This window comes from Pseudonaja textilis, chromosome 1, assembly GCF_049901715.1.
Source record: "Pseudonaja textilis isolate UNSWEBS1 chromosome 1, rPseTex1.2, whole genome shotgun sequence".
In the NCBI taxonomy this organism is placed as follows: domain Eukaryota; kingdom Metazoa; phylum Chordata; class Lepidosauria; order Squamata; family Elapidae; genus Pseudonaja; species Pseudonaja textilis.
Window position 1 is genome coordinate 150,597,079 of NC_141990.1, and position 25,670 is coordinate 150,622,748.

Below are 25,670 nucleotides of genomic sequence, written 5' to 3' on the forward strand. Positions count from 1 at the left end.
TGGAATGTGTAGTAGTAGCATATGGCATATCGTATGTTATATATTTATATAGACACATCCTATTGTAAATAAGAGTAAGAATTTATTGCATATATGCATACATATGTATGTGTGTATGCATTTCTAACAGATGTGCATAGCCCATGCAAATTTATTTACTGTGAAAGCAAAAATTACAATAATGTCTCAGAAAACCTTCTAAATGATAATGGAGGGACTCATTGAATTTATATGTAGAGATGCCATTGCTGTGATGTAAGTTTTCCATTTGAACATTAAAAGTCTTATATTGTAGCAAAATAACTAAATGGGTGTATATATTTTCACAATCCCAATGGAAAAGCAATTCTAAGGAGCAATGGCACATTTTGATATTAATAGTATTATTATGTAGATATATTGAATTTGTAGGGTTTAAATTTATTGTATGCATCAGAATACAATTATGAGTCCTTTTTGTGATACTGCTGATGCAAAATGATGTTTATTTATCATAATTGTTTCTTTTTTAAAAAAAAAAGTGGGAGTCATGGGATAAATTGTAAACAGGCAATGAACTATGAAGCCCTGTGCTAATGTTTTATAATATGAGTAAAAATAAAGAGATGTTGTAAAGCAGTAGATCCAAGCACAATTGCTTATCAGTAGCTATGTGACAGTGTAGTCTTAACATTTAGATTTTAAAAATGGCAGAACATGCTGGTATGATTGTTTAAGAGGTTAGGTAAAAAAAAAACTTGCACTTTCTCAGAAAGGCAGTCTGCTCTCCATCTGTCTTTTTTATATTTAGACTAAATATAATCGAAGGACAACTGAACTGAAAAGCTGAAGTCCCAAAATCTCACTAAACCATCTGCTGAAACTGACATGTGAATTGGTTTGCTATAGTAATAGGCTGTTTTATTAATTAATTAATATATTTATGCATGGACCTTTACAAACTGTTTTCTGGGGCAATCTAAAAACTACAGTGAAATATCTACATTTAAAAACTGCATAAAACCTACAAAACTAATTATGTGAAAAGGCTGGATTGCTTTGCACATATACTTAGTAAATTGGACATCAGGAGAACATCTACAGGAAGAACATTCCACAAAATAGATGGAAATATGGAAAAGGCTCGTCTCTCATCCACAGCTGGAACATCTTAAGGTAAGAGAAGACTGATAATGAGGCACATTGTTTCAAATATCCAAGCACCAGGATTAATATTTTGAAGTGTGCCAACAAACAAATCACAATTATTGGATTAAAACAAAAGCTCTGGGAATATATCTGTGTTCTTTCAGGGCAGCACAAAATACAATACATTACAATCTAATGAGCACGACTAACAACAGTGAAGTTATTTATGTGTAATAGGAGGGCTCCATTGCCCATGTACACCTAGGTGGATTTTCCATTGGCATCTAATTATACACTGTGGAAATATGTAGCTGTACTACGTTGTGTAGGAGTGCAGATTCTGTTACTTTCAAGATGTTCCATAATGTCCATGCTCTTCAATTATAGATAATATGACCTATGGTCAAGTGTAATTTATCACTTGGAAGACGGTCTTGGTGCTTATCCAGTGGGACATTATATATATATTTCTTTTTTAATAACTGCTTCTCTTTTCAAATCTTTGAATAAATAAATATATGCTTTGCATAGAGTATAATAGTCTTCCCTGGATTGGCCTGACTTTGTAGCCAAGATTATAGGCATGTGAGAAATGACCTTGAGTCCATTTTGGAAACTGGAGGATTTTAAATCATAATGTTTGAATAGAAATGTGAGACACAAATGTGCTTTATGCAGATGGTTTTATTTCGACTGAAAACATATTCAGATATATTTTGAAGGGCAAACCTGACTAAGCAGCGAGGACCAATAACGTCCATGCTGCCACAACACAATTACCCAATTTAATGCTCATGTTTTGTAAAACAGTAAAAAGGAATCCGCTGAGTCTCTCAAGGATACCCAGAGAATTAAATTTATGTCAAACAAACCCCATCATGCAGAAGATTAAAGTAACCCCCATTCAGTCAAATGGAGTGGGAGCTGCTCAGGCATTTTGCTCATGATAAAAAAGCTGGTAAAAGCTGGTAAAAAAGCTGTGGAGAAGTAATGCCTTCCCTTATGGAACTCACTGCCAATACAAGGCAACACAGAGCATAGTTTCCCAAATATTGGCTGTAGCCTATTGCTGCTGGCCTAGCCAATGGGGAAGGGGCTAGTAATGTTGAACAGCCTTATTATTATTATCCTGGTGCAAGGCCTTCTGGAAATTGATAGTTCATTTTCGTTCAGAAAAGGGATAGCTCTGTGTTTCCAAAATAGCAATATTGGTAATACCCATTACCATGATTCCATGATTCTAGAAATACCACGGAAGATAGTGAATTGTGGTAATCACTAGTGGTTTTAAGCATATTGTGGGAATAGGGCCTATGAATGGCTTCACTGAACTGTCCAGTATCACTGACTGGGAGCCACTTATGGGATGGGAGCAGGGCCAGTCAGAGGTGATATTTGCCAGTTCTCCGAACTACTCAAAATTTCCGCTACCAGTTCTCCAGAATATCACCTCTGGAGCCAAGGGTTCCACGGCATTGTGCATAGAGTTCGAAGTGACTTCCTAATATTCTACCTTTTGTGGTTAAATGGCAACACAGATCCTCTGAGCAAATACATCTATGGAAGACAAAATATTTATTAGGCAAAAATCAACCAAATGGTACCAGTTGACATTCAGATATGCGCAAGATCAGAAACTCAGGTATTAGTATAGTCCAAGAATCACTTCAATGAAGATATCCAATCCATTTATATTATATTTGATACATTTCTGGCCCATGTGGGGGCACCAAGCACAATGGCCCCAATCCCTTGCAAGTTGATTAAGAAAAACTCATGATCTTAATAGATGTGTACTTCTCCCTATAATTTTCCTTTGATCATTGATTTAATGGTGAATAGAGGATATTTGGTTTTTCTCTGGAGGATTGAGACAGTTTAATTCCAAACAAATTCTTACGAATATATTAAGTCTAAATTAATATTTAGAGCTGGAAATACATTAAACCTGTTGTTTAGGTTCTTCTTTCTTTTGATGGTGTGGCTACTCTTTCCCATGTCCATTCTTCTAACTGAAGGCAACATAGGAATAATCTTGAAAAATGGAGGCTTCTATTCAACAACAGCCTCCAGGGATAGGCAAAAATTGAGGCCGAGGGAGTGATATTTGAACTTTATTTAAGATCCACAAGGTGAAACAACTATAATTTTGCTATTGGCAGAGAAATTCAACTCCACATTCACTATTTTTTTACTCCATTAGACAATATAAGGGGGGAGTAGCGAGGAATCAAGCAAAATACATGTCTCAGGCTATCAACATCAAACCTTTCACATTGGTAGAATTCCATTAATCTTGTTTAGCATTGCTGTTAAATTAAAAAAAAAACCTCTGAGGATCACTTCTGTAAATAATTGTAAGCTGGGTTAATTGGTTGTTTGAAGGTGCATACTAATGCTTTTTGTCTTCCAATTTCTTTTTGCTGGTTTTCTCAGTCATGGTCTCCATAATCATAGCAGTTTCTTCATAGCTTTGAATTTTGTCATCTGAAAATTTTTCAATGGATTCTACCATTTCTACCTTCTCATAACTCATAGTATTTGAGGAAGTAAATTCCTTATGCAAGCCATCCTGCTTATTGCATTGCTTCTTTACATAAATTCCTTCTTCATTTTGTTCACTTGGACATGATGTGGAAAATGGTTCAGGTGCCCCAGTAAACTGCACTTTGGGGAACTCTTCTTTTTTTCCAAGTTCTGTCCAGACCCTGGATCCATCATCTTCCTTCTCTTTGCCTATCAACTTATACTCATATTTAATGTCTTTCTGCATCCTTGTTTGCTCTTGCATTCCATGGGCTTCAAGTTCACTTTTGCAATGTTCAGGAGAGCTGGGTAATTCTGGGATTGGTTTCATACTGTATGGTATATTGCTTTCAACATCTGAAACAATGACTCTACCCTTATAAGGAATAGGTAAAGAATAGAAGCGGGTGTCATCATAGCTGCCTTTTTCTGCAATAACTACATAGCCTTTAGTGTGGAAACCGGTCCTAGGTTCCTGTCTTTGATAGCATCTGACTTTATCTTTCACTATATTGCACAATTTGTCAAAAACTTTGCTGATTTGTGCTCCATCGGGCACATCTTCAGCTTTTCTGGGCTCAGTTTCTTCCTTTGTACCATTGGATCCATGTTCACTTTCTGTGAGTAATCCTTCATGCTTGAAATCCTTTGGAACTTGATCAAATCCTTCTTGTGGCTGGTCAAACATTTTCTCTAAGGAAGACCCATTGGTAAGGTCCTTTGGTGTAATCTCCTTCCTCTTAAACATTTTCTTTGGCAGACTTCTTTGTCGAAACTTGGCAGCAGCAATGTCTTGCATGGCCAGTGTAATATCTACATGAACGGAAATAAAACAACCATAAATATAACATGAGGTGCTGCCCACTTAAAAGGAAATGTATAATATGCAGACATTGCCTCAAATATGGTTGATGAGGGTGGCTTGAATATTTGTTGAAGAAAATGTTAGATCAGAGTGCACCCCTTGTTTAGGCAGGGTCTATACTTGCCCTTTGAGTGATACACTCCAACATGTTGGTTAAGCAACGATAAAATCTAAATGTGATTCACTTTTAATGACAAATTTAAGTTGATTGGATTTTACTTTAACACGATTAGTATGTTTACTGCTTACCTAATTGCTTATCTAATTATCACTAATACCATATACATACACACATTCTCAAGATAATATCTGAATGGATGATTCAGATATGATGAATATTTAGATGGAGCTACTGTACAGAGAAAAAAAAGGATTTCTCTCTCCCCTTTTTTCTCTCTCTGGTTCTGTCTGTCTGTCTGTCTGTCTGTCTCTCTCTCTCTCTCTCTCTCTCTCACACACACACACACACACACACACACACAACCACACACACGTACACACACACACTTGTAAGTGGATTACATTTTTAATTTTGTTAGATACAGTCTATAAAGACAAAGCTACAGCTTTCAAATCTGACTATAACCTACAAAGATGCTCCAAAATCTTAAGGATATTTCTGCAATATGGACTTCTACGATACTGTAATTCAACAATACTAGCATGATTGTGTAAAGAAACACTGGTATTTACCAGGGTCCTGCTGGGTCATAAAGTTTCTATAATTAACAAGAAATTAAATAAGGGACGCTCAAGTGATGAAGACACCCAGCCAATAGTTGATCTCAAAAAGCTAAACAGAATCAGATCTAGTCAGCACTAGAGTAACAGATCCCCAGGAAATCCTTATTGATGATAAACTAGTCTAAAAAATTGAAAAAATATCCTGGAAAAAGAGCAAATCACTTCCCCATTGTTAACAAGAGACATGCACAACTTATAGCCATTAGAAGTCAAGCTACGTGTGATGCAACTGTTTTATGTAAGAGAGAAAGTTCATTTTAATACAACCAAAATTCAGGCAAAATTATTTTAGGATTGATCGGGAGGTAAGGTTTATTCCTGAGCTGCATATAAACAAAACATTAATTCATCCCATATTTTCAGGATCCCAATGAAGAGAAATGTTAGTTCACTTTAAAAGTATTGGGAGTATGCTCTAGAAACTGTGAGGTTGGAGACCTCTCTTCTTTTTAAGAAATCAGTAGATGATTCGGGGGTCGTCCATCTTTGTTAAATGCAATGATTTTGTTAGGAGTAATCCACAAGAAAAGGATTAACATGTCACCTGTGCTCAGGTAATATGAACAATGAGATCAGCATACAGAAACATATCACATGTTGCTCTCATAGGCTAAAATCATTTCTGAAGACACTTGATTACCTGTGCCTTTCAAGAATGGTGTCTCTGAAGGTCTGTAGGCCTGTGTAAATAGGGTTACTGGAGGTCCAGCAATAGCAGAATTCAATCTATCAGAATAGGGGAAAGATATAAGGCAGGATCAATACTTTCCACCCAAACAAATCTAAACAAACCTTTAAAAGAATGTTTAAAAGAATGCTAAGGCAGTCCAGTTGTGTTACAATCCATATAATTATATGTATTTGCGATATTTTCCAAATAATGTGTTTTCATTCCATTCCAAACGTCTTGCCTTAAGGTGAGCTACATGGAGTGCAATCCTCAGTCACCTCTGTATATCAACTGCCCGCAAATCCATTGTCATCAAACATTCTAGACCAGAATGTCATACTCTGGCTGGTTTGCCACTGAATGCCACTGAAAAACAACAGAGGAGCAAGAACCTATGCAGAGAGGATCCCTGTTGGAATAGTTGAGATACCCCTCGAAAGTTCTGTGAATGGGAAACTGCCTGTAGTAAGAAATAAAATAAAGTGCTCCAGATCTCATATATATCCAAAGCCATCTCAGTCCCTGAAATTTTCAGTTTTCTAAGAGAAAAGTCAGAGCTGCTTCTGCTCACCATTCCTGAAGCTTACTCTTTCTCTTACTTCTCTTTAAGCATATAATTGGACCATACAAATTGCATCTCCTCCACCTTAAAGATGTGTGGGTTAAAAAGGTGGAGTGCATGAATATACATCTCAATTTCCCTGCATCTTCCACTATAAAAGTCTTGTGCATGTGCAGAGATGTACATACTCTATAAAGAACTTGATAGGTTTGAAAATCCTTGTACAATAAGGCACCCATTATAGAGAATAATTTAGAGAAGCAAAATATGATTTCAATCCAGAAAGGCAGAGAATGTTAATATTAAACTGCCCTTGCCTTATATCCCTGGGGTACAATAGAAAGGGGAAAAAAATACAATTACACTTTCAAGATTATCTTATAATCTATATCAAAAGAGTTCCAATATTTCTTGTGGAATCTATTTCCTAATCTGGCCTATTTCAAAGGAGTCAGAGCCATCACGTAGAGCAGGGGTGTTAAACTTGTGGCCTATGGACTGGATGCGTCATGTGCTGGCCCCGCCCCTGCCTAGTTTAGCGAAGCGGGGGGGAAAGTCCCAATACGTCATGTGATGCTACCATGACAACGTTAGTTTGACAACCCTGATGTAGAGGTTTCTAAGGACATCTATTTACACATACATAAACAGTCATGAAGGTTACTCTGGTTAGATTCATTCCCTTTCATTTTAATAGCATGATCATGCTGGTTTCAACTCTAATTGATCAGCATATTGTCTTAACAGAGCACTTTGTGGGCACATTCTATTTTTAAATCAATATCGTTTGGATCTACGTATGCCTGCAATAGTTGTTCTGGGGTCACACACGAATAAATACAGGACAATATGTTTGCAAGCAGGCAATTATGATTTATGGGCATAATATTGTCACTGCAGTTAAGACAGGAGGAGTTCTCTCTCCTCAATCACTTTGATTTAAAAGAGGGGAAAGTGCTACAAACCACAACTATGGGGAGATAATTACAGAAGTGTTATTAATGCAGATCTCTTCTAGATCTTTTAAAATTTTGTGAAAGACTAGTTTTATCTATGCGCATTTCTGCAACTACAGCAGATTTATTTATTTTTTAATAAATATATATATTATTGACAGTTGCACAAAGCATTCCCCTTGACATCAAAAGAATTGAAACAGAAAGTAACCATAAATTAATTGCCTTGAAGCTTTGGCCCCCTTACCCAATTAAAAACAAAATTTGAGAAAAAAAAACTGGATTTATATTTTTACAAGGAAGAGTTGAAAATCAACAATGGGAGTATCTCAGAAACAACAGAACGTCATGCAGATGCCTGAAAACAAAAAGCCCAGCATATTGATGTAGAAATACTATTAATGGGTGACTCAGGAAGCATGCCATGTGCTTCTATAGTGAGTAACATATTCCACACCAATTAATATTTCATGTAGGATGTTGCATAGTACTGGAGAATAATGGAAATTTTGGTCTGAGAAGTTTAGACACCCTGCCATGGCAGCCAAAGTAGAGATAGCTGGAGAGCAGTTATGAATTTAAAATATTGAACAAAATATTGAACAATATGGTCAAGACCTGATTGCTAAGTATTGAAATGATTTCTTAGGTACAACTTGATGAAACTCTAAGCCATTTTTGCTTTTTGGGTTTGTTTCAAGAATTACTGTACCTGCTGCCTTCATTTTCAATTATACGTTTGTAACGCTCCAATTCATTCTCTAGGGACTGTTTATAAATGGACAGCTGGCGACACTGGTTGGTGTATTTTTCCAGGGTCCTTTCAGCATCTTCTATGCCCTTTCTCAGACTGTCAATCTGCTCATTATATAGATGGATCTCATCATTGTAGCTCTGCTGTGTGTCCTTAATCACCTGATCCAGCATTGCTGTCTGTTTCAAAAAAGGAAGATGTGAGAGATTTCCTAAAGCTGGTTTGCTATGGGGAACAGGATAGCAGCAAAGACGTAGAATACTACCCTATTTCAATGACATGAAACAAATTATTGATACTTGTGCATTTCAAGTATCACTTGGCATTAAAAAACACACACACACAAAACAATCAATATTAACACACCATAACAATGAACAGCAAGCAAGTTGAGAAATCATATTTAGAGAGCACGGTGCCCAAGGTGACACAAAGATGTAATTTCTTAAGAGTGTTCATCTGTCCTATATAAATAATGTTAACAAAATGCCTGCCCATCTGCATCAGTTAAAGTTCTACGTTCATACCCAGTATTTAGGATTAGTGTAGTGCTATAGTACTAATGTTTCTAATATGTAGAAAAGTGATGAGTCCAATATAATCCTGAATCTGTTTCTGTGATCATAAATGTTTCATTGGAAAATTTAGCAGCAGGCTATCCCAAAATGGTAGCTTGATTTTTTTCCTCTCCACTTTTCAGTCAAAGGACTACTATAGTAAGATTAAGATTAAGATTTGGATTCGGATTAAGATTAAGATTAAATTATTATTTTAATAGATTTAACACATCCACTTTACTCCCTCTCAGGCCCTAGTGAATTGTTAATAACTTTATAAAGATAACTTCCTCTCATTCCACTGTCATAGTTCCTGAATGCCATGTCCTTTCAGTGAAAAGAAATGATGAAAACTACTGGAGTTCTATAGAAGTGTAGTAACATGAACCTGGAATTTTATAGAGGCACTACAAGAATTTGAAGTGCCAAGACAACCAGTATTCTTCTACATTGTGTTCTCAAGAAAAACTGAAGCCCATTCCTTAATATATCTCATATCATATCATATCATCATATCATTATATTATAATATTAAATTTTGAGATCCTTTGAGTGTTCTCCTGAAGAAGCAAAACATTGATTTTAAATAAAACTATGCTTCCTCTTTCTCCATGCCCCCAAAATATTATTTATTTCTTTATTTTACAAGTATTACACTTGAACAAGGGAGGAAAAAGTCATATTTTACATTCTGCTGCAGGCAGTTGAAAATATGTCAGAAAAGTTTCCAGTGGAATACATATTGACCACCAGATGGTGCTCAGTCACCTGAAAAACAGAGATTTGCCTGATAGAAAAATTGTATTGTCACTTCATCATTGCCCTTGGAATACAAATGTAAGAAATCAAATCAACTCAAATATTGTTATTATGATCTTTGACCAACTTTTACAGTTAAAAAAAAACAGCATTGGAAAGATTTATTATTTAGATAATTTTGAAAACAAGAGTATATTCTGTAAGATCTTAATTAATTTTACTCAAAATATATCTTGACAGATCTTCGGAACAATTTTCATTCCTAGACCTGAAAAGCTGGGAGCAAGCAAATCGCACAGGTTAAATACTCTAATACAATGAACCCTCATAGCTTATAATCTCTCTGGTGGTTTTAGCTTGATAGAGAAGAGCAAGTAATGATTCTAAGATCCATAGAGTGCTAAAAATGAAACAGGCATGCATGTCAATAAAAGCATGTAACATTAGAAAAAGGCACTGCTTTTTGTTACAAAATGTGAGTCTTCCTAGTGAGCAAGAAAGCCAAAGTGACACTAATGCGAAAAAATTAGGATGCCATCTTTTTTCATAAAATGATTGTCTAAGAAGGTAGACTCGCAGGGGTGTCAAACCGCAGCCCACAGGCTGGATGCATCACGCCCATTCCAACTCTGCAAAGGAAAAAACATCACGATACGTCGTAATATGTCACAATACTGACATGATTTTTTCAATACTGTCAGCTTTGGAAGCCAAATTGGGATCAGATGCTCCCAGGCTGCCACATTTGAGCCTGGGAAAATCGGAGGGGGGAATTTATTGGAGTATATCTAGTTAGACATAATAACATTCTTTTTCTGATTCAAGGTCAGGTTGTTTTTCACATAAGTGAGAGGAAGTCTTAACTTGGGACAGATGGTGATTGGGCCATGTGATGTGATGATGGGTGCAGGGGATAGATTTGTAGTTTTTAGTTATTTTACTTATTTTAAGGAAGCCTGGAACTTTCAGATTCAGGATTCCCCAGTTATGCCAGTTACTATCCAAATAAAAAGGAACCTTTAAGAAGATGTCTGTCTAGGAGATATTGGGAGGAATCGAAGGTTACTGGAACGCTGACATATACGTCACAATGCATTACATGACACAATCGAGTTTGACACCCATGAGGTAAAGGAACATGAAAGAATGTTAAAAGGGGGATGGTGAAAATGGGAGAAATGGGAGAAAACAGAGGGCTTAATCAAGGGATGATGCAACTCTACCTTCTTCAGAGGAGGTGACATTATACTCTCAGAAAAGCACAGGTTATCTCCAGGTTCCATTGTTCACATGTGTCAAGCCCACAGGAGTCCAGTCTCAGGCTTCAGAGAACTCAATTTCTCAAGGTCAAAAGAATCCCAGATTACACCAGTGTGCCACATTGTTCACCCTACTATCCAACTTTAGTGGATCCTAGCAACTTTATTTTCTAAGAAAGTGGTAAATCCATCTAGCATGACTGAGGGGGCTTTGTCCTGTTCTATTCTTTAAAAAAACAGGTTACTCTGAACTGGACCATTAGTGGGAATCTGTGGATGTAATAAGCACAGAGAAGAATAGTTGAGGCCTACAGTACACTATTACTCAGATAACCTCCTGCTTGTGAAACAATCATAATCCAATCTAGTCATCTAACTTTTTAATCTAATGGTTTAAAAACTTTAATCTTAACTTAAATCATAATGCTTGTACAACACTTAATCCTAGAAAAAGTAACTTTTTTTGAAATACCTCTGTCTGAAGCTTAAGTTTCTGGGCTTGGAGCTGGGAAAAAATGCCCTTGTATTCCTCTAACTGATTCTGAAGTATTGGTATCCTTCTCTCGGTTATCAGCTTTTCCTGCAAACAAAACAGAAGGAGAAAATATGAGTGGAATTGGATTGGTAATAAAGATTTGACTATAGGCCGGAATGAAAATGATTGAAAAAAATCCAATTTTCATCTTCCCCTGATGTAGAAATCTGATATGCTTCCTAATTGTTCAGACATCCCACAAAATTGGATGTTATGGTGAAGGGGTCAATAGTAAAACCTACTAAACCTTGTATACAGTACAAACAAGAAGTATGTCTAGCTTTCAGATGTGTTGAGCATCCATTATCCTCTCTTTCCTCAGTTGAAAGAAATCTATGTATTTATGCTCACACCTGAGCATATATATTTCTGTAACCTATCATCTATATGTAACTACATGTTCTTCTAGGCCAATGGGTACACATTTTCACAGACCATGGCATTAGAACAGCAGCATGTATAAAAACTGCATTTGTTTTATGGCAAATGTAAAGAACCCCAGATGAATTACTCATATTTAATTACAACTAAAAAAAAAAGTTAAGGTATCTTTTCAGAGAGCTGACCAAGCAGACAGTGCAAAATTCTTGCTTCAAAGTGCAGATGGAAAAAGGACATCTCCCATTTCCTTGCAGTACCTAGCAGTTGAGGCACGATGAGGAGTTTTTGCTAGAACACAAGTAGAGTTCTATTCTTAATCTCAGATCATAATAAAGCAGGATTCCAACTTGTACACATGTGTACATGAACATGAAAATGCTCCTGTGAGATCTTCTGGCTGAATACATGGCAATTGCATGCCCCTTACTCTATTCAATTTAAAACGCTCAAATGTTCAGATGTATGCCTGAAGAAAACTTTTGGCAGAAAAACGATTTGTAAAAGAAAATTCTTACCTCACCGGCATCAGCCATGATGTTGGACACCTGAGGTGTTGCTTGCATGATCTGTTGTAAATTTGTGATATAGGTCTGTACTTCCATGATGTCCTATGGCCAGATAAAGTAATTATTCAACTTTATTACAGCAAAAAGCTTGATAGAAGGAACTGAACTGCTGAATTTTGATTTGAATTTCCCCTTCTTCTGGGAGTGAAGAAAGCACAGATGTTCAGGAAAAACTGGACTTGTGCTGGCACTTATACTGACTAGCTTTATCAGAGTATTCTCTAGCATGCTACTGTACCTTTCTCAATCTTTCCTCATAGACGGTGCCATTTGGTTATATATGGGACATATATCTGCTATTGAATTACACTATTAGTACATACAATGCAGTGGTGGGATTAAAAAAAAATTACTACCAGTCCTGTGGGCATGGCTTGGTGGCCGTGATGTGGCTTGGTGTGCATGGCTTAGTGGGTGTGGCAGGGGAAGGATACTGTAAAATCTCCATTCCCTCCCCACTACTGGGAGAAGGTTACTGCAAAATCCCATTCCCTCCCCACCCCACTAAGCTGCTTTCCAGCTCTGTTCTCCTCTGCAGGGCAACAAAAGAAGACCCAGCCGATCATCTGGGACTTGGGAGGCAGAGAATAGATGGGGGCAGGACCAGTCAGAGATTGTATTTGCCATTTCTCCGAACTACTCAAAATTTCTGCTTCCGGTTCTCCAGAACTGGTCAGAACCTACTGAATACCACCTCTGATACAGTGGTTTTAATTATAGGTATTCCTGTCTTAATGACCATTTATTCAGTGGTTGTTAAACGTTATGGTAGCACTGAAAAAAGAACCTATGACCAGTCCCCAGAGTTATGGCTGTTGCAGTGTCCCTATAGTCACATGATCAATCTTCATCTCAGCCAAAAAGCTTTGGGGGGGGAGGGGTTAACTGTACAATCTGCTAAACCACTTGATAGGATTGAACCAGTATGTTTCATATCAGGAGAATATGAAGATGAGCCCAAATAACAATTGATAAAAAATTGGGTCAAAAAAACCAGCAGGAATTTCGTTTAAAGCAGGACCCTTCTCACTGTTAATTTTGACTTTTTAGAATAGGGAGGAGCTCTGAACAGCTGTTTCATTTTCTTTGTAAAGAGACCCAATAGAAATATTGTTGGTAGGAATCTTAAGTATAGAGAAAAAGTTAATTGTTAACAGAAGCAGAAGAAGAAGCAGAGCTGGTTAAGAAGTAGATCTCTATCTAATTGGAGGTATCTAATATATTATCAGTGATCTAAAATGGCCTAATATTTATGAATTGCCCTCATAAAATAATTTATCCAAATCTAAATTCCTGCTAAAAGTAAAACAAAATAATATTAAGAAGGCAAGCTATTGTTTTGCGCACAAAAGGATTCTGAGTTTGGCTTATTTCTGATCCAAATTTGTAGATTAAGAATTCTTTTGCTCTCTGTAACTTTCATTTTCCACCAGATACTAGATGATAAATATCATTATTAAAAATAGAAAGAAAACAAAAGAAATCATAGTAGACCTTAAATCCATCCCTAAGCAGAAGAACCCTTTTACCAGCCAGGTCTCTTTTTATTGCCCAACATCAATTTACACACATGAAAAGAGCCCTGTATTAAAAGGAAAGCAGCTTCATTTGTTAAAAGTTGCTTGGGAAATAGAGATAAGAAACAAGCAGCTATAAGTCTTACCTTCTTATATCTATCTTTTGTGGCATTTACATCATCTTGCAAGAACTGTGATTCAATCTGGAGTTCTAAATTACACAACAAAGCTTCATCAGCTTCCTAAAATAAAAATAAAATATCATTTCCTTTTGTCTTTTTTCTTCTGTTTTTAAACAAATCTTTGAGCCACCCGTATTCAATGGAAACACTGGACCTTAAAATCTATAAAGTCATCTCTCGCAATAACTTATATAGAAATTCTGAAATTGATTAATCTAAGTTAGGAGGGTTGACCTTTAGATAATATTTATTTGTATCATGCATATATAAAAAACTGAAATCTAAATAATTGATAGGCAACTCATAATGGATAGGCAATTTGATTGAAGAGGTAGTCTGTGGCACTTAGTTAGAACTGCATGCCAAATAAATATAACAAGGAAAAAAGTTCCTTGAATCAAATGTGATTCTTAGAGGTTCCAAAATCATATTTAGTTAGTTAGTTAGTTTACTTTATTGTCATTGCATCTCGTACAACGAAATCAAACACCATTTTCAGTGCACATGACCATGAAAATAAACACAAACACACATCTTTCACACTCCACACATTGAATTTAAAACCCTGACACCACACCAACACTGCACTATACAATAAAAATTTAAAATAAAAATGTGTAAAATTTATACAGTTTTCTTGGCAACAAGGAAGAAACAGTTCACCAATGCTCTCTTCTGGGATATTTTTCAACTTCCCAGTCTAAATAACCAAGCTGGGATTTCCCAGTGGTTTCTCCCCTCCAAATACAACTATACTTTTTTCTGATAAAACTTTTTTTTTCATTTATATCCCCTACCTATTTCATTCGGTTTCCATTTAGATCCATTAGATGCAGTTTAAGGAGTTTTGTTTTGTTTTAAAAGAAAATCATTATGTAGATATTATTTATTATCCATGCTTTGTTTGCCAGGGGCCAAGATACTGGTTTGCTATGTAGCATTAGGACAAATGGGCAAAAAACCCCACTCTTTGAAAAGAACAATCAGAAGACTTTCTCAACTTTGAGCACACCTGTAACAACTAGTAGGCTGTACAAGTGCCAATCAATACAAGCCTTTCAGGGTCCTTGTTCAATTTCCAGTAACATCACTTCTTTCAGCTGTCCCATTTCTGATGAGGCAATGTGATGGAAAGTTATTCAATGAGTTTTGCTTTTGTGATAGGCCCAGCAAACTAAATCCAAGCTCTGTTGTGCTATTCAAAAATGTGTAGATGCTTGCTGTTTCCATTATACCCATGGATTGCAAAAGTAGCACTGCTGTTGTGCCGGTAAGAATGATCGTAAAAATAAGCATAGAATTTCACTACAGGCCTCGTTATCTGCTTTGTGAGCAGATAAGATTTATGAATGCAAATGACAAGTGGAATATTCTAAGCCAGCATTCATCCATTTGCTCCACTGTTTCTCTGTTTTCCTACGGAAAACTGAATCAGAAGCATTACAATGGGACCATGAATCCATCAGTGGGCTGAGAAAGACAGCTAGATACTGCTGATGGGTGCATATTTGGGAAAATAGAATAAAATTAAACTTAAAAAGCTTAACAAAATAAATTTAGATATATTTCTTTGGTATTCATCAGACATCTGGAAACCAGGATTGATGATGCACTGCGTACAATGATACATTAGGGGACAACTAATTCAAACAGCATTGACGTACTAAACCAATGACCTCAGCATATGGATGAGAAGAATCATTTCAGTGTTAGATGTGATTAGTTGAGCATGGTTACAATTGATTCAGGGTCTTTCATTATTGATTCAGATTAACAGAGTTGGAAAGGACCTTGTAGGTAATCAAATCCAACCCCACTGTGCAAGCAGGCAACCCTACACCATTTCTGACAAATGACAGTCCAATCTCTTCTTGAAGGTCTCAGGTGATGGCACTCCCACAGCTTCCGAGGGCAAGCTGTTCCATTGGTTGATTGTTCTCACAGTCAGAAAATTTATCCTTATTTCCAGGTTGAATCTCTCCTTGATCAGCTTCCATCCATTATTCCTTGTCTGGCCTTCAGGTGCCTTGGAAAATACCTTGACTCCTTCCTCCCTGTGGCAGCCCCTCAAATATTAGAAGACCGCTATCATGTCTCTCCTGGTCCTTCTTTTCACTAGACTAGCCATGCCCAGTTCCTGTAACCCAATCCCCTAATCATCCTGGTTCTGCATAGTAGATTCTGCATGGTACATCTGGTTTGTGTATCTGTGTGTGTGTGTGTGTGTGTGTGTGTGTGTGTGAGAGAGAGAGAGATATATCCCTAACAAAGTTTATCAGCATTCCTTTCTCTAGGCTATAAAGGTGGTTCTTGACTTATGACCAGAATTTATGTTGCTAAACAAGGGGATTGATAAGTGAATCACACCCAATTTTACAATCTTTTTGTCGCTGTTGATAAGTGAATCACTCAGTGATCAAGTGAATCAAGTGGTTTTTAAGCAAATCCATTGACGTTGCTTGTTGGAAGCTGACTGGGAAGATTGCAAATAGTGATCACGTGACTCTGGAAGCTGCAACCATCGTAAGTACATTCCAGTTTGCTAAGCGTCCAAATTTTGATAAAATGGCCATGGGAATGCCACAGTTGTGAGCAACTGGTCATAAGTCATTTTTTCAATGCCACTGTAACCATGGTTGCTAAATGAATAGTGTAAGCTGAGGACTACCTGTAAAAGTTAGACAGGAATCTGTTGGTATTGCACATCTCCTGATTAATATTTACTCCCATGGTTGGGTCCCAATTTCTAAACTCTATTCACTTATCTCTTTTGTGGTAATACAATTCTTATCAATATGGTCTGAAAGAAAATTGTCAACTAAAAACATTCATAGCTCTTCACTAACAATACGTTGTAATCTTGACTCTTTGGTTGCCTTCCCATCCCCAAATGAAAGTGACGGATAGAAAAATATTGCATCTCAGTGTGTAAGATATTATCAATTGTGTCAAAGAACAGAATTTTGAGCATTAGCTATATGGAAACTGTCAAGCACAAAACACTGGGGGGGAAAAGAATTATAAAATATCCTGTATAGACAGCAAATCACAGAACAAAAATACTAATATTTGTTTCAGTGTAAATCTCATTATAGTATATTTGCTCTCAGGAAACAGCAGGCATCTTTGATGCCATTCGCCCACTCACCTAATGTTTACAAAAGTAGAGTATGTCTATTTCAATTGTTATGTTGGGCCTTTAAAATGAAATTGAAAATATAATAAATAAGACTGGGATCAGTCATTAGCACATGCAGTGCATGAAATCTGGATAAGATTCCAATCCTAACTCATCCATGAAGTTCCCCAGAGAGACCTCCTTGGCCCAATTATTTTATCTTATAAAAATGAAGACTACAATTTATACTTAGGTAGAATAATCTCAAACATATGGTGCTGGTATAATATTTAAAACTGGACAACAAAATCACAGATTGGATTTCATCCAGATTTACTCAGATGTAGAGACTGAAGCCAGTGGAAATGAAATCAGTCATGACTACATAATCAACATCCCATAGAAATGTGGAGTTTCCACTAGCAGGAATGGCAGTGGTTTTCTGAGGCAGGTAGTCCAATGGGGGAAAAGGAAACAGACTTCATAAGTTTTTGCAATCTTCTGGGTGGAATGTGTGCCTATATATGTGCAAGCGTGCAATAGGAACAGTATATGTTAGAAAAGGAAGGAAGGAAGGAAGGAAGGAAGGAAGGAAGGAAGGAAGGAAGGAAGGAAGGAAGGAAGGAAGGAAGGAAGGAAGACTGCAGTATAATTCTATGTCCTCTCTGTATCTATTTTTCAGGAAATATTTCTAAAATCTTACACAACACACTACATAGACTCGCAAGATCAGATGGCCTTTAAGAAATGGAGTATCCATTTCTTTCCCTCCAGCATTCTTTCTGTAAAACAATTTATGAAAACATATGATATGCCATGTTAGGGAAATGACTCCAGATCTCTATGTAACTGATTGCATTTGATAATTAGCAAGTTTAATGAATTAATTAACCTCTCAACAAACCACTGATTTCTTGCCTTGCCGAGCAAATTGATCTTACATTCAAAATTATGTCTGTACTGCAAATGTTCCTTGGTTTCAGTATTTTTTAGGGATGGGGTAACTCTTGCCCCTGATTTTTATCTTGGCTGATTATTTTTTTCAGACGGTTTAGGCACCGAAATATTTGGACAATATTGTTATTTATTCACTATGAATGTTCTACAATGATCAATTTCAACTAGTAGCTTGTTTGCAAGCTGCCATTTGTGAGAATTGCATTAGCTGTCTGATATTTACAATCTGTGACAGGTCAACTCATGTCAGCGGAAAGGATTTGTTTCCTTGACTGAATTACATTTGTAATCAAAGAAGCCTTAAATCCCCTGACCTGTTGTCTAATGAACAATTCATTGCATTTCTTTCATTCTCAGTTAAAATCTACACAGCTACACAACCTCCCTGTTCTGCCTCGAACTCTGAGTTATTTGACTGGATGCTTGAAATCCCAGTTGGAGAGAAATGGAGCAAAAGGGTTTGCTACAAAAATATCAAGAAAGATGTAGGTGGGCTGTACATTTCAGTGTAGCCCGCTTCCTTCAAAATAGCAAAATATCCTCATATATCATGATATTAGGGTTCCCAGATTTATACCCTGTTTTTGATTAAATAATTTTACACTCTCTAGTTAAATATCCATGAAGTATACCCACCATTTGTGTATCCATAGAACGGTGCCTCAGGCCTCCAGCCCATCTTCCCATCAATCAACTGCCAGTGTTATGTTCAGGCTACCCATACTGACCTTCACACAGCACACCCATTAACCTTTGTAGCACTTCTTTCCTTCCATCAGCCAACCCTTCCCCAGGGATCTTCCCAGTTCATTCAGCCCTTCATTAGGAACTGTTTTGAACTTTTATTCTTAGTAAGTTCTCAGAAATTTTCAGATCCTCAACCTCCCCTTAAAATTTCTTTTCATGAGTCCACAATTTAGAACACTTCCTAGGACCAAAGGAGAACCAAACTGCAAATTTATACTTTTACAGATCAGTTTTTGTTGTAAAATGGGAATTGCAATTCATGTGAAGAAGCAACATTAGGATCACAACGTAGAAGCAGAAAAGTAACACAGGACTAAAATAAAATGAGAAGTAATGGGATTCACTAGCCTTTATCTAATGAAAAAGGATTCCAAGCAGCAAGAGGGAGATGGAATTAAGAAACAGAATGTGATCAGAGAGGGAGATTTTGCCATACTAAGATTGAGTGGCAAATCACGAGTGCATAGTTTTTAGATACTAATACCACAACTCCAATGCTTACTCCATAAACAGAGGCACTGAAAAGAATGGGGCTTACTCCCAAGTAAGTGTAGAATTGTAGCCTTAATTGGGGGTGGGGTAAGAACTAAAAATATACAAATGTGTTTCTTTCATCTACTTGTTCATTTGCTACATACACAGGATACCCTGGTTGTAGTCAACTTATGGAAAACCTCCTGAATTATACTGTGAAATTAAATTTTCTTGGAATACTGGAAATTGATTTATTAGGTACCATCATGTTAGTGTCAACTCTTAGTGACCACAAAACTCAATTTACTCCAAGATGATCTGCTCCCCCCACCTGACATCTTCTGTCAGTGCATTATTGTCAATGTCATAAACTCCATATACCTTTTTGCTGCTTGTCTTTCTCTTCATTTTCCTTCCACCTGTTTAAGGTGGAATTGAATCTTCACATTATATGCCCAAAGTATGACAAATACTGGTAATAGCATTTGTGTGGACTTACCCAGGCTAACCAATTTATTGCTTGGACTCTCACTCTACTGTCTGTCAAAACACCTACTCATTATTACGGAACTAAAGGCTGAGGCCAGAAAGCACAATTTTTTTGTTACTGTGGTATAACCTGACCTCAAAAGTTAGATTAGTCATCTTGGGGTCAGTCTTCCAGAAGTTAGTAAAGACAAAACTTTTTCACAAAGACTTTTGCGGATTATATTATGTCAACAATATTTGACAATCTTTTTATTGCATCCATTATTTTCCTTTTTCTTACCACGGATAATTGAATTGTGCTGTTATAAACCTTGGGATTCAATAGCATATGTATCATTATTGTTATTATTCAGACACAGTTTTAGTTTCTTTTCTGATATTGAATCTAATTATTCCATCTCTCTCTCTCTCTCTCTCCATGATAAAGTAGATGTCTGAAAAAGGTGTAATTGAATTGAATTTGTTGAAATGGTAGAAAGAAAGACGAAGATGTAAAGAAGAACAGCAGAAAAGGAAATAGGGAGAAATGTCATATGAAAGTATGTCAGGAGTGAAAGATCAGATCACACATGAACTTCCAATTAAACTCATTTATTGTTCATGCCTCTGCTACATAAGGATTAATAGAATTTAAGAAGATTTGGATTTAACCCGTTTGTGACTGTATAGAGATTCTAGGCTGATTTCTCTTTTGACTCCACCCCGTGGTTCTATCACTCCTCCTACACAGTATGAGGTAAAGGAAATAAGACAGACTGAAATTATAGTACATTCTTCAGTTGACCTGTCTGTTTAAGAGTAATAATTTCTTAGTGTTCTGCTCTGAAATAAGTCCCATTGAATTCAACAGGGCTTATTCTCAAGAGTGTGAACAGAACTTTCACCTAAAATTGTGTTCTTTTTAGAACTGTAAAAGAAATATTAGGATGAATTACATCAACGGAATATTGCTCCTTGTGTTTGACCTATAGTGGCAAATAATAGCATCAGTTTGATTAGTGTTCTTACCCAAATCAAAACTCTACAACCTCAAGTCTGATGTAATGCTACACCATCAAAAGTTACATATAAACCGTAGCTATATAAAATAAAAGTTTACACTGAAGAACTAATCTTTCTCAGTCCATAAAAATCATTATTATGGGAAGATAATGGACAAGAGAGATTGCTACATATATTACCTTTAACTCCTGGAGAAAAGGCAAGATATAATTCTAATACTTTTTTCAGCATGGAAGAAAAGCATAAAAGTCCAGAAAGGTAAAGTTAATTTTAATTCTAGAACTTCCTCCCAAAGGGACAGGGGAGGAATAATATTAAAATATTGATTGTTGAAATACTGTATGAGAGATAACTTTGTATAAATGCTTAAAAGTTAGAAGCTGGGGGAGAGTGAGTTCTAGTTGTCCCTTAGACACAAAGCCACATTGGTAACTTTGGGCAGTCATTCTCTTTTACCCTTGGGAAGAAGGCAAGGGAAGTCATACCTGAAAAACGTTATCAAGGAAATTATATAGGCATGTCCAGGCAATCACTAGAAATCAGGATTGCCTTGAAAGGATACCCACCCACACAACTCTTTCTTGTATCACTTATTTGCCAAGGAAACCAGGTTTGTTTAAAAGAGCAACTGTTGGATGATAGACGGCACTCAGATGCAGTGTGCGATTGATACACTCATTCTAATCACACCCTCTTTTCCTATGCATATATAAATAAAGTGGCACACATATTTATTCTAATACTGTGAGATTCTATAAAAATGGCGTTTTAAGCTTCGAAACTTGTACATGTGGTTTTTAAATCTGGAAAAGGTAATTCCTCTCATGCAAAACTAGCAGCTGCAAGTGCATATATAGTATTGCAAAAGTGACAGTGCTAAACATGCCTGTCTCCGTGTTACTATTGGCGGTCAGTATTCATGACATGACATGAAAAGCAGCATCTATGGAAAGAGCTCTGGGGAAAAGGATGATATTATATTTAATATAATGAGCGTACCTTATTAAGCTGTTCAAGAGTACTCTTCTGCTTCTTCTGATAGTCACATTCATTTTTATATCTAAAAAAATTAGAAAATAAAATCTCGTTCAATTCAAATTGGAGACCATTTCTCCACTATAACATAAGACATGGCTTCATACCATGTCCAGAGTTTGAATTTGTCCCTGCAAAGAGCCTATATTTCAATTTTACACAGTACCTAAATTAGAACAGATTTGTTGTGACATGAATTGAATTTACTGTAATACAAAAGATTACCTGGTGAATAATACTGACCTGACCATAGTTCTCGGTATTCATTTTTGAGTGGATTATTTATAATTAATTGATAATAGACTGGAAAACTATGATATCTGAGATTATTTTTTTACTATTTCTAGCACTAATAAGCAATTCCTTGTTTATTAATTTGTATTTTATTCCTCTACCTTAGCTATGTCTGTTTATGGATCTTCTTTAAAATGTAATAAGATTTTTTTTAGAAAAAAGTTTAAAAAAAGAAAATAGTCAAATGCCTGACTTCTTTGCCTTTTTATATGGAAGTTAATGGATACGTTCAGACATAATATTAAACTAGGAATGGGAAACCCACCACCAATGAAATATATATGCCCAGGATGCCATTTTTGCAGCTTCTAGAAGACTGAATTATAAATGTTTGCCTCTGAGGGATCCCCTCCCCCATTAAAAGAACCTTTCAATTCTTGAAAGCCTGAAAAATGAGGTAAAATTTCCAGGTTCATCTTTCTGGGTGATGACAGCATTACCAGTCATGCCTGCTGAGGCTCTAAGTCTAAAAGGCTGATATAAATATAAACCTAACATACTGGTGGCCTTGAGCTTTCCTCCATTTTCTCTCCTCCCCTGCATTGCTGAGGGGAGAAATATAGAAGCTGTTGCTTTTACTTAACTGTGGGATTGTCCAAAATGGCAAAATATTCTTTATTTTAAAATAAGCCAGCTTTAAACCGTGGTATTAGTTATTTTAAATGAACCATAATTAATGTTAGCTATAGTTGCCAGTTGAGTTGAATCGACAAATTGTGGTTAATTAAAATCAGAGACAAATCTTTCCAAAAGATTCTTTCTCTTGTTGCATATGTTAAAGGAAAGGAGAAAGCTAGGCCATGAGCCCAAAAGGAATCAAAGTATCTTCATATAAGAGCTTAGAAGGGCCTTTTCTTAACAAGGATTCCATAAGAGATCAGAACAGTTTCCATGACAAATCATGATTGGGGAAAAAAACCCTGAAATATATGTCTTGCACAATACTAGTGCCTGTAGTGGTAAGAATTCTTATGGATTGCAACTTATGTACCAGCCTGCCATTTTGCTGTTGCAGTAAACCTTGTAAAACTTGGGTTGTGTAGGTTAGAAGTAAATTTATTTGTGAGGTTTTGGGATTTTCTAAAGGGCTTCCCAGAGCTTAATCTGATCATTATTTCAAGGATTCCTCCAGATTAAAAAAGGCTGCCTAGGGTTGTGTTTTGTATTCATACTTATATGTGTATGATGTCCCATATAAACTGTGAAAGAAAATAGAATAAAAAGCAATCCAAAACATCCAACACAGTTTAAATGGGCACACTTTGGATCCCAACAATTAAGGAATATCATGAGGCTTCCCTGTAGCAGTGCCTGCCTTCTAGAATAATACATTTCCAGAGGGATCCAAAATATGCTCCCTCCGCAATGGTAAAATCAGGAAGCTATTAAAAAGTTGGCCATTCCCCCATGTGACAGTTCAGCCCTATTGGACAGGTTTGTTTCAGAGCCACATATAATTGCTTTTTGTGTTTTGTATTTTTCTTATTTATTTATTTTATTGTAAGCCTTCCCAAAGGCACTGGAAGTCAAGTAAATTGTACAAACAAACAAATAACAGGTAGCGCTGAGCTTTCAACAGGTCATTCAAACTTACAGTGACATCCTCCCCAGAAGCTATTTATGACCTGATGTTGAAGTTACAGCAGCTGCACACACACACACACACACACACACCAGTCACATGATCATATTTTGGGCATTTTGCACTATTAATGACCATTGCAAAAAAGGTATTAAAATTGGCTGCGGTCTCATGGTGATCTGTTTAATGACTGTACAACCATAATGCCAGGCTCAATCATGGCTGTAAGTTGAGGACTACCTGTTTCCATCATTTTTCTAAACGAAATCAAAGAAAGGAATTATATCTAAAAATGGAATAAATATTTTCAATTGTTGTAAAATAAGTATTCCATACTTTGGGATTTTTTTTCGTTTGTTTGTTTGTTTCATTTACCTCTGTTACTACAGAAAGAAAACGGGGCGGGGGGGGGGGGAATCAAGCCTTTGTTTTCAAAGATATAAGGAGCCAGATTAAGAAAAGTAAATGAAAGATGCTAAGAAACAAAGGAGAGATTGGACAGGACATATACATGTGTCATGGCTCACATAACAAGAAACAAAATGATCTGAACACCTTGAAAGCCCTCAGGATGGAAAAATCATTTATAATTTGCATATATAGTAAAAAAATAATAATCACAAATATTCAGGCAATGTTGTTACATACATTCAAAGCACTCCATAAAGCACTGGAGGTGATCACAATCTGTGAAAGCTATCGATTGGTTAATTTAATGCATTTCATATTCCCTTTCAGCAGTTTTTTTTCCAGATTGAGAAATATTTCCCAATTAAGTATTTTTGCAAATACAAAATTTATTCTCAAAGTACCAACTTTATGACTCCATTCTTGACACAAGCTCATTAGACTAGCTCAGTAACCTAAAGTCCTTCCAGATATTTTTCCCCTTTCTGCACCACTACTCTATTGTGCTTATTTATGGCATTTTAATGAGCATCTAGATGACACTGCATTTCATACTTAATTATTCTAACTTTCTCCTCACTGTGCCTTTATGAAGGAAATATTTGAATAGATGTGCCCTGGACTTTTAATTGCTAATATTCTCTTTGAGCACATAGGTTCAGATAGTGAGGGATATCACTGCTACTGGAAGAGAATTCTGGACCTCATCACATCATGTAATGAAGGCCCTTATTTCTTTTCACTTTCACAAGCCAAGGTCCTAGAATTTTTGTTTTGCTTTTATGGGATTGCTTACCCCAAGCCCCCAAAAAGATTGCTTTGCACCTCCATTTAGAAAAGACCAAAGGTAGATGACACAGTTTTAAAGAACCAGGAATCTCTATGCATATACTTGCCATAAAGAAGACATCTCCTTTATCTCCAACCAACTTACTTGTTACAGTATTCATCCAGCATGCGCTGAGCATCTTTCTTCTCACGTTCCAGCTTAGACCTGTTGGTGGCCAGGTCATGGACCCGCTGGTGGTTGAGATCAATCTGAGCAACAAAGGCCTCTTCTAATCCAATCAGCTCATCCATGCGTTGGAACGTCTCAAGCTGCTTGCGGAAGATGGCATTACGCTGCTCGAGCACCCGAGCCCTGTTGATGTAGTTTGCAAACCGTTCACTAAGGTCCTGCAGGTTTTCCAGGCCTTGGGCTTGTGCAAGACCACTAAATTCTGGTGACTCTGGAAGTTCTTCATAAGCATCAGATTGTTCATACTTCTCCTTGTGGACTGCATGCAAGTAGCTGCTCCTATACATGGCAGAGTAGGGAGCCAGGGGGGAGCCCAGGAATCTCCCTTGTCTGTGTCTTTCCAGTTTGAAATGCCAAACTGGGTCTTTCCAGTCAAATGTGTTTGAATCTGGGTAGACTCCGTTCTCTTGTGATACCCAAAATAACAGCTCAGTCTAAGACTCAACTACTCCTAAGCTCACTGCAAGAGAAACAAAACAAAAATTAGACCGTCCTTCCTTCTGGTTCTTGATAGTGATGGTTTTAAATTCTGTCAGCACTTTTTGCTTTCTTCCCCAACCAGACTTTTCAATTGCATGTGACACT

The 25,670-nt window shown here is 36.6% G+C and overlaps 1 protein-coding gene across 1 annotated transcript; it reads right to left on the reverse strand.

The window, feature by feature from the left end:
* Positions 1 to 1,797: 1,797 nt before the first annotated feature.
* On the reverse strand, positions 1,798 to 25,670 carry BFSP1 (beaded filament structural protein 1). Its single transcript, XM_026712853.2, has 8 exons — positions 25,002 to 25,670; positions 21,748 to 21,808; positions 13,926 to 14,021; positions 12,212 to 12,304; positions 11,253 to 11,360; positions 8,164 to 8,384; positions 5,904 to 5,989; positions 1,798 to 4,467 (listed from the first exon to the last, which is right to left on the reverse strand). The coding sequence occupies exons 1-8, from the start codon at positions 25,370 to 25,372 to the stop codon at positions 3,521 to 3,523; spliced, it is 1,983 nt and encodes a 660-aa protein (XP_026568638.2). The 5' UTR covers positions 25,373 to 25,670; the 3' UTR covers positions 1,798 to 3,520.

Excerpts from the sequence above, each read along its gene's own strand:
- BFSP1 (XM_026712853.2), bottom strand. The coding sequence starts at position 25,372 with ATGTATAGGAGCAGCTACTTGCATGCAGTCCACAAGGAGAAGTATGAA. Across the intron at positions 14,022-21,747 it reads CTCTTGAACAGCTTAATAAG|GAAGCTGATGAAGCTTTGTT; the intron begins GTACGCTCATTA and ends TTTTTATTTTAG. Across the intron at positions 12,305-13,925 it reads CAAAAGATAGATATAAGAAG|GACATCATGGAAGTACAGAC; the intron begins GTAAGACTTATA and ends ATCTGGCCATAG.